This window comes from Brachionichthys hirsutus, chromosome 23 (genome assembly GCF_040956055.1).
Source record: "Brachionichthys hirsutus isolate HB-005 chromosome 23, CSIRO-AGI_Bhir_v1, whole genome shotgun sequence".
Lineage (NCBI taxonomy): Eukaryota > Metazoa > Chordata > Actinopteri > Lophiiformes > Brachionichthyidae > Brachionichthys > Brachionichthys hirsutus.
In genome coordinates, this window is record NC_090919.1 from 366,860 (window position 1) to 375,535 (window position 8,676).

An 8,676-nucleotide genomic window follows, 5' to 3' on the forward strand; every position below is an offset into this window, starting at 1 on the left:
TCATAGCCTGCTCTCAAGTCTCACGCTGACCTTTTCTGGACCAATCCCATTGCTGCTCGGCACAGTGGCTCCGCCTTCTGCGTCATCTGCTGAGGTGAAATTAAAAACGTCATTAAAATGTCTAAATCCAGCCGTAGTTTTTATGAAGCTAGCTGGAAGCTAACCTGCTGTTTAAACGTGAGAAAAGCACAGAAGTGCTAAACCAGTTCGTTTAACTGTTGACTTGGGGTTAGCTTAGCATCAGGGTTAGCACATACTGGGTCATCTGGGTGTTCCTGCTGACCTTTGACCTGTCGACCCAGGAGGCGTGGTCCTGCCAGTCCGATCCCCATCGCGCCGATGGGAGCCGTGGTCAGGATTGCTAACACGGCTACTGTTAGCACGTCCAAGCCGTACTTAATTAAGGTCTCGTCCCCTTCCTCCCTCGCCATGTCCAACGCCTTCGAGCCAATCGCAGCCTGACACACGACAAACAATGGAAGGAGACGTCATTCCACGGTTCCACGCGTTCTAAGGTTCTCAAGGTTCACCACGAAAGAGGATCAGAACCTCCGGGTGGTTCCATCTGTCGGTTCTACAAGTAGAGGGTTCTTTAACATGATGTCATAGCCTCACACAGACGTCTTTCAGGGTCCTGGGGGGTTCTAGAGGGTTCTGTTGGGCGGAACCAGGGCGACACCGACCTGTACGGTGGCCTTAGGGAGCCACGCCACCGAGATGAAGACTTTCTCCTTCAGGTTGAAGCCCCCAAAATGAACCAGCAGGAAGGTGGCGAGCAGGCGGACCACCAGGCCGAGACCGACACAGGCCAGACCCAGACCTGGAGACAAAGACCGGTTCCGTGCTGAGACCGGCTCCGGTCTGGAGCTGGCGGTGAGGGGGCGGTCCTTACCCACGGTGCTGGGACTCAGCGCCGCCACGGCGATCTCTGCTCCAATCAGACCGAAGAGCAGTGGCTGGAAGACGTCCCAGGCCCGGCCCACCAGGGCTGCCACCGGCGCCTGTTGGGCCAGGTTAAACAGGCTCAGCGGGGCAAGACTGTATCCGTGGCTTTGATCCGGATCAAAGGAACTCTGACGGCCGGTACCTTGTCTGCTTTCCAGCCCAGAGCAGCCAGGAAGGCCAGGACCAGCGTACAGAGACCCCCCGCCCCGGCGAAGCCAAGGACGTGAGTGAAGAAGACCGAAAAGACGGACAGTCCCAACAACAGGACCGTCCTCCTCAGGACCAGGTCCTCCTGCAGGGGGAGGGGCGCACAGGTGAGGACCCGCTCCAGGACAAGCAGCGTGCCGTTCGTCTCACCTGGTCTGCACTGGGGAACCAGCTCAGGAACAGACCCAGGATCAGCCCCGCCAGGACTCCGCCCACCACCTCCAGCAGGCCCTTCAAGATGTTCATCCACGTAGAACCTGCAGCAGAGACGGCAGGTAGAACACGGCGAACCCGCCCGGAGCAGAACCACCGGTACCGACCTGTAGAGAAGGCGACGCCCAGGCAGGAGGAGAACCCCGTGATCGCCAGGACGTCGTCAAAACTCCCAGCAGCCATCAGCAGGGTGGGGATTCCCTGAGGCGCAACGAGAACCCAACAGAACCTCACAGAACCTCACGGAACACGGAGCGGGTCCGATGGGGGACCCAACGGGCCCTACTTTACCTTCTCCACGCCGTAGCCTCCTCTCTGCAGGAGCAACATGGACGGAACCACGACGGCTGGAGACACGGCAGCGAGGACAAAACTAGAGACAGAGAGCGTCCTTCCATTGATTTAGCTGCAGTTTGTTTATTCACAATGCGTGTGTGTGTGCGTGCGCGTACCCCAGTATGAAGCCCCACACCCACGGCAGACCCAGCAGGAAATGAGAAACCACGGCAACGATGCAGGCCTCTAGCACGCAGGGGCCGACGGCGAGACGCACACACACCGCCTTCAGACGACTCAACGCCTGCAGGGACCCAGACGTGACTCGTGTGTGTGTGTGAGTGCGAGCGCGTGTGTGTAGGTGCGTGTGTGTGTGTGAGTGCGTGCGCTCACCGACGGGTCGAGGCCCAGCCCAGCTCTGGTCAGGATGATTGACAGGGCAATGTTCCTCAGCGCTGCCGACCAATGAGCATCGATGAAGACGGCGTCCATTACGTAGGGAACGTTACGTAACAACAGACCAGCCAGCAGCATCCCTGAAGCACAGTCACACACCGGATTAGACCGGATTACACAGGATTAGACCGGATTACACAGGAATAGACCAGATTAGACTGGATTAGACCAGATTACACCGGATTACACAGGAATAGACCAGATTAGACTGGATTAGACCAGATTACACCGGATTACACAGGAATAGACCGGATTAGACCGGATTAGACCAGATTAGACTGGATTAGACCAGATTAGACTGGATTAGACCAGATTAGACCGGATTAGACCAGATTAGACAGGATTACACTGGATTAGACCGGATTATATCAAATAAACCCAGATTAGACTGGCTTGGGCCGGCCCGTACCGAGCAGCGGTGGGAAGGGGGGCAGCGTGGGCAGCTGGACCAGTCCCACCAGTTTCCCTCCCAGGACGGCGCAGATGAAGAGGACGACGAGTCCAAACAGGTTCCCTCCGGGGAGACACTGGCGTCCCGTGATGGACCAGACGACCCCGAACAGCAGCGCCAGCAGAGACGCTGGTCCAGAACCGAAACACGGGTCACTGGGGGCACGAGCGGTTCCAACAGAACCCTCTGGGTTCGGAAATCAAACTCACCTTTAGTGACGAGGAGGTTGACGAGGCCCCGAGGTCCAGACGGACAGCGAGACGGGTCGGACGGCGCCATCTTCATCAGAACACACGTTTACATGTATGAGACAAGGGCAGAACCACCGGAACCGAGACGACACCAGAACCACCGAGACGGAGACGACACCAGAACCACCGAGACGGAGACGACACCAGAACCACCGAGACGGAGACGACACCAGAACCACCGAGACGGAGACGACACCAGAACCACCGGCGCCGAGATGACACCAGAATCACCGGCGCCGAGACGACATCAGAACCACCGGGACCGAGACGACACCAGAACCACCGGGACCGAGACGACATCAGAACCACCGGGACCGAGACGACACCAGAACCACCTGCCTGTGATTGGTTCACTCACCGCGGCGTCCGGTTCCTCCGTCTTCCTCTGAGTTACCACGGCGATCTCGGCGTCCTCCTGACACACCTGAACTTTACTCCCTCGCTTCACCAGACAGGTGAGGGAGGGAGGGAGAGAGAGAGAGAGAGAGAGAGCATATGCACTTTGTCCCGCGTGTGTAAATAAATCCAGGTGATCCAGGTTCTGTTTGACCAATCAGAGGGAGCTGGTTCTGGTTCTGGTTAAACAGAACCCTCAGGTCTGGTTCCATGTGTGCTGCTGTTTACATTCATCACTCCAACACTTAGTAATGGCGGTCGGTGGTGGGCGTGTCCACAGGGAGGCGTGGCCGTTCCCTACAATCGAGTTCACGGCTTCCTGTCCCTCGTCTCTTTTTATTGATCCAGATTTATTGGCTTATCATTTATCATGGAAAACATCAGCAGAGCATCGTTGACCTTGACCTGGGCCTCCTGTGACCTCTAGCGCCCCCTTCAGGACCGTCGTCACGTGTCAGCGGTGATAAATTAACAGAATGAGGTCACTGTTTTTACTCTAGTTCATTATTGAAAACATTCCAGAGCAGCAGCCAATCAGAGCGGCAGGTACGGCGCCTGTACCTCAGTGGGCGTGGCTCGGGCGCCGGAGGTCCGGAGGTACCGCTTGGTGGATTCTCGGTCCATCATCTGAAACAAAGAACCTTTATCTTTATTGGCCTTGAAGGGGGGGAGAAGACCAGGTCCGACCCCCCCTCCCCCCCCCTGATGGGTGAACCCCTGCCCTGCCGAAGGAACCCATCGATCCCCGATCAGCCCGTTCCCGGTGGGTTCTTACCTTCGGCTGATGGCGGGACGCGACCGGAGCCGAGAGGAGGAGACGACTGACGGGTTGTCATCGCGGGACGGCGTGTTTATAAGGGCCGTGCGTGCGTGAGTCAACGACATCACGCACGCGCCGGCGCTGCGTTCACGGTCACCTGTAGACAAACACGTCTCATTAGCTGGACATAATGGCAGGTGTGTGTCGGCGCGTGCGTCCGTGTGACACCTTTGTTCCGCTCAAACACCTGATTAACGGACAAACGGCGAGCATGACGTCAGACTGCGCGTCCGAAGGCTGATTCATCCGCCGCTGAAAATAGTCCCGACCGGCTGGAAGCGAGGGTTCGCTGTCTTTAACCCCGAACATCCCATAATACTCTCCTCATCCCCGATGCCCTGAAAGACGGACGTTAGCAGTCACTAGCTAACAGAATGAAGACCTCATTATAGCGTCTTTAGCTACGCTCTTATTAGCCAGCTACAGTTAGCTTAGCCATTACTAGCTAGCTAGCATACAGCTAGATTAGCTTCCGGTCAGTTCTGGGCTACGGTGGCTCCGTGGGGTCAAAGCGGCCTCTTGCCTTGAACCTGAGGTTAAATGCCTTTTTAGCGGTTGAAGTTTTGTTCATTTTAAAGCGACATCGAGGTTGTTGGTTCAAAACCATCGTCGTAGTTTTCATGTGGCCGAACGTTGTGATTTTACGCTTCACGGCAAATGTTAGCGGAGTTTTTACAATTCATGTTTTGGACAACAGAAGAAAAGTCACATGTGTGACTTTTTGTGTAAAACTAAAACTTTAAGAATAAAATTTTGTTTTTTTTAACCTTTTCTGAACCAGGTTTCTTTCCGCTTTGATCCGCCGTCTGGTCCACCATACAAATACAGGAAGTGCTTTTTATTAGTAGCGAATGGGAGGAAGTGGAACGGGACTAGCTGCGCTGTGATTGGCTGCTGATGGTGAATCACACTCACGCAGACAGAGTGGAGTTTTATTGGTGATTTACTGTGATACAAACCAAATGTCACGCTTTACACAAAACATCACGCGCTACAGATCACATGATCGTCATCATCATCATCATCACAACAGCCCTGCGCGATCAGCATGACATACAAAAAGCTGTAGAAAAATACTCTTAAAAAAACAAACGACAACAACCACTCGGAATGTTCTGGGTGTCGCTAGACGCTAGCATGAGCGCTACATCGGGCAATTTGTTGGACAACTTTTAAATAAAGGAGGGATGAAGACTAAACAGAGGGAAGGACAAACATTTAGCATGAAGCATCTCTCAAAGTCTGTTGAACTTGAAAGGATTTAGCGTTAACTGTTAGCAGTTAGCTGGTAGCCTGCTTCCATCATCACTGTGTATGACAGCCTCGTTGCTAGCTGAGCTTGCCATTTAACTTTAGCCACGGGTGTAACCCTAACTACAGCTAACACTTGCTAACTTCATGAAAACATTAATTAATCCATGTTAGCAATATGCTATATTTGTGCTTCACTAAGCAAGCTACCTGGTCTGAACCAGGTAGCTTTCTGCTAGCTTGGTGCTCTGTTAGCATCTGCTAATCAGTGGCTAACCTGCTTCTGACTTAACGAGCGTCTGGACAAGAGATGTCTTTACGTTAGGTATAATCTACAAGAGCAGATAAGAAATGAAATCATGTCACACACAGTACGACATCGTACAGGTAAGAACCGCTCAGGTGAAGGGCAGGCACTAGAAAGTGAAGCATTGTGGGACGTTGAGTGCTCTCAACCTGTTTGCGTTAGCTAGCAGCGATTGCGTGTCAGACTAGAATTCATACAAATCTGAACGAGGCGAAAAACAAAAACACGTTTGTTGAAGCTAAAATGTGTGTTATTTAAATTCCACTGCACTATTTACCTTCACAATGGATTATTTTTGGGGGAGGGGACCCACAGGATGACATCATCTACCATGATGACGTTTCGCTTACTAACAGGAAGTGAGGCGATAAAAGTCTTTCATTCTTCTGTGGCAATTAAACACACGATTAAACTCCACGATAATTCAGCTACTCAAATGAACGCGACAGCTGTTCTAGCGCTAGCTAGGATAGCTAATGCTACCGCTCCTCCAGCAGTTAGCATCTGAAGGCTGTCAGTATAGATAGAGGCACAGGAAGAGGAACTGAAGGTGTTTGTGGGAGCTGAACTATGACATCACTTCCTCCTGGAATGCTAAAGACAGGAAGCGGTGCGCTGGGATCGGGACGTGCGCGTCAGTCTGTGAGGTACGTGTGCACGTAGATCTGCTGCTGGATCCAGGAGGTGAAGTGGGTCACGTTGCTGTAGACGCCGGGTCCCAGAACTTTACTGAAGCACACGCTGCCCCAGGACGTCAAGCCGAACAGCGTCCAGCGCCCGGCGCCGTCCTCGCAGACCAGCGGGCCGCCGCTGTCTCCCTGCACGCGCACACACACACGCGCACACACACACACGCACACACACACACACACACTACTAGTGGTCTCGTGTCTCTGTCGTTGTTCTAGTTCATCTGGACTGGTACCATGCAGGAGTCGACGGTTCCAGCGTCGTAACCGGCGCAAAGCATTCTGGGAGTGATCGTCTTCATGTCAAAGTACGACTGACACTGAGACAGAGAGATGATCCGGACCGCCCCCTCCTGGAGCTTGAAGGGCACTGAACACACACACACACACACATTACTGTTGAAGGGAAACGAAGACAAAGCGTGTGTGCGTGCGTGTGCGTGTGCGTGTGCGTGCGTGCGCGCTCACTCCTGTTGCCCATGTGACCCCAGCCCGTGATGTAACAGTAGGCGTCGGGAGAAGGAAGCTGGTTGGCTTCAGGGAGACACGCCGGTCTGACGAAATCTGTCTCCTGGATCTGGGGACACGACGGATCGGATCGATACCTGTTTGTGTGTGTGTGTGTGTGTGTGTGCGTGCGTGTGCGTGTGCGTAGCGTGTGCGTGTCTGACCCCAGCCTCCAGCTGCACCACGCTGATGTCGTAGTCGACCACCGCCCGGTTGTAGCGCGGGTGTACGACGATGGAGCGCACCCCGCGGCTCTGCGTGTGGACGCCGGGGTGGTCCAGGTTGTTCAGGCCCAGGACGACCCGCCACAGCTCGGCGCTCTCTCTCCTGGCGACACACGGCGCCCCCTCGTCAGCGCTGGGCTAACACACAACATGGCCGCCGTGTTCACGCCGCTCACCCCTCGAAGCAGTGGGCGACCGTCAGAGCCCACCGCCGGGCGATCAGGACGCAGCCGCAGACGTGGCCGCTCTGACCGCTCTGCAGCGAACACTGCCACGGCCACGCCCCCTGCCGGGACACCCGCCCTCCCAGAATCCTCTTCTTCCTGTGAGGGCGGAGCCCCACCGCCGGACGCAGGCCGCACTCTGATGGGGGGGGGGGGGGTAAAGTCAGGATGTTCAGCCGCTGGCGCCACCTGGTGGTCGCTCTAACAACAAGAGGAAGTGATGAAGACGAGTTACCGTCTCTGGTGCAGACCAGGGACACTCTCCTCCGGGAGTGACAGGCGTGACTGCAGGACAGACAGACAGCCAATCAGATCGCAGCAGCTGAAGCGTGGTCACCAGAGGACGAACCAGCAGAGCTACCTTCTCTTCTCCAGCCGGGCCTGAAGCGCTGACCCGTTCCTCAGGTTCCAATCAGGATGGACGTGTAACCAACGGCGACGGCCCGGGACTCCAGGCCGGTCAGTTACCATAGAAACAGAGGAGGGAACTCTGGAAACGGAAACAGATGCAGATCCCCAGAAATGGGCTTTTATTGCGACATGCCCTTCAGGCTGGTCGACCAATCACGGAGCTTTACAACGGGCTCAGTGATCTGTGAACGGTGGCCCCCCGGAGCCCGCGGGTCGGTTCTGGTCCCGGTCCCGGGTGTTACTAACCTTACCCTAGTCCCAGCTGGTTGCAGGTCAGGACGCTCAGGTCGTGGTTCCACTCGTCGGCACAGACCTGATACTCTGCCGCCGTCCTCGACACCGTCAGAACCGAACCCGAGGCGTCGGCCAGCGACACTGGAGGGACGATCGATACGCAGCAGCAGCGATCAATGCAGGCGTGCGTGGTGTGCGTGCGTGTGCGTGTGCGTGCGCGTCCTACCACAGCTCCACTCGTCGGAGCCGTCGGAGCAGTGCATCCGTCCGTCGCACCACAGCATCCGATGGACGCACTGATGGTTGCTGCAGGACAGCTCGTTGTCCCTGCACGCCGCTGGGGGGACACCACCAATAACCGATCAATACGTCGATCATCTCGGACTGTGGCTCGAGGCGGACGAGGCACTCACAGCAGTTGGCCTCGTCCACCAGCAGGGGGCAGTCTGGGAAGCCGTCGCAGATCATGGCGGTTTGAATGCACACCTTGCTGCCGGGACACGCCCACAGAGCGCGCTCCGAACAGCCTGTCCGACGGGGACATGGGGGGACACGGGGGACACGGATCACGTCCCGCTGCGTCCGGCACGAACTAACAGGAAGTGCTTTCTGTCTCACCGCAGTTGTCCTCGTCGCTGTGGTCGTCGCAGTCCAGGTGTCCGTCGCAGTGTTTGCCCGCCAGCACGCAGCGACCCGACCGACACTTGAAGTGGCTGGGGGAGCACTCTGTTGCCACGGCAACGCACCAAAAGCAACCAGGAAGTGAATGAGCGTGCGACGGGAGTCGATCGATTACGGCCGATCGGCGGTTCGT

The 8,676-nt window shown here is 55.8% G+C and overlaps 2 protein-coding genes across 2 annotated transcripts in view; both read right to left on the reverse strand.

The window, feature by feature from the left end:
- LOC137911486 (sodium/hydrogen exchanger 9B2-like) lies at positions 1 to 2,800 on the reverse strand. Its single transcript, XM_068755859.1, has 12 exons — positions 2,758 to 2,800; positions 2,507 to 2,677; positions 2,035 to 2,177; positions 1,818 to 1,945; positions 1,657 to 1,738; positions 1,473 to 1,566; positions 1,303 to 1,409; positions 1,088 to 1,237; positions 893 to 1,001; positions 684 to 820; positions 284 to 458; positions 1 to 89 (listed from the first exon to the last, which is right to left on the reverse strand). The coding sequence occupies exons 3-12, from the start codon at positions 2,173 to 2,175 to the stop codon at positions 1 to 3; spliced, it is 1,212 nt and encodes a 403-aa protein (XP_068611960.1). The 5' UTR covers positions 2,176 to 2,177; positions 2,507 to 2,677; positions 2,758 to 2,800.
- Positions 2,801 to 6,208: 3,408 nt separating this feature from the next.
- The window catches only part of corin (corin, serine peptidase), a 9,007-nt gene continuing 6,539 nt past the window's right edge, over positions 6,209 to 8,676 (reverse strand). The window contains 11 exon segments of the mRNA XM_068756047.1: positions 6,209 to 6,391; positions 6,499 to 6,632; positions 6,731 to 6,839; positions 6,934 to 7,096; positions 7,170 to 7,356; positions 7,453 to 7,502; positions 7,579 to 7,707; positions 7,880 to 8,003; positions 8,089 to 8,199; positions 8,276 to 8,389; positions 8,481 to 8,588. Coding sequence (XP_068612148.1) covers positions 6,209 to 6,391; positions 6,499 to 6,632; positions 6,731 to 6,839; positions 6,934 to 7,096; positions 7,170 to 7,356; positions 7,453 to 7,502; positions 7,579 to 7,707; positions 7,880 to 8,003; positions 8,089 to 8,199; positions 8,276 to 8,389; positions 8,481 to 8,588 — 1,412 coding nt within the window.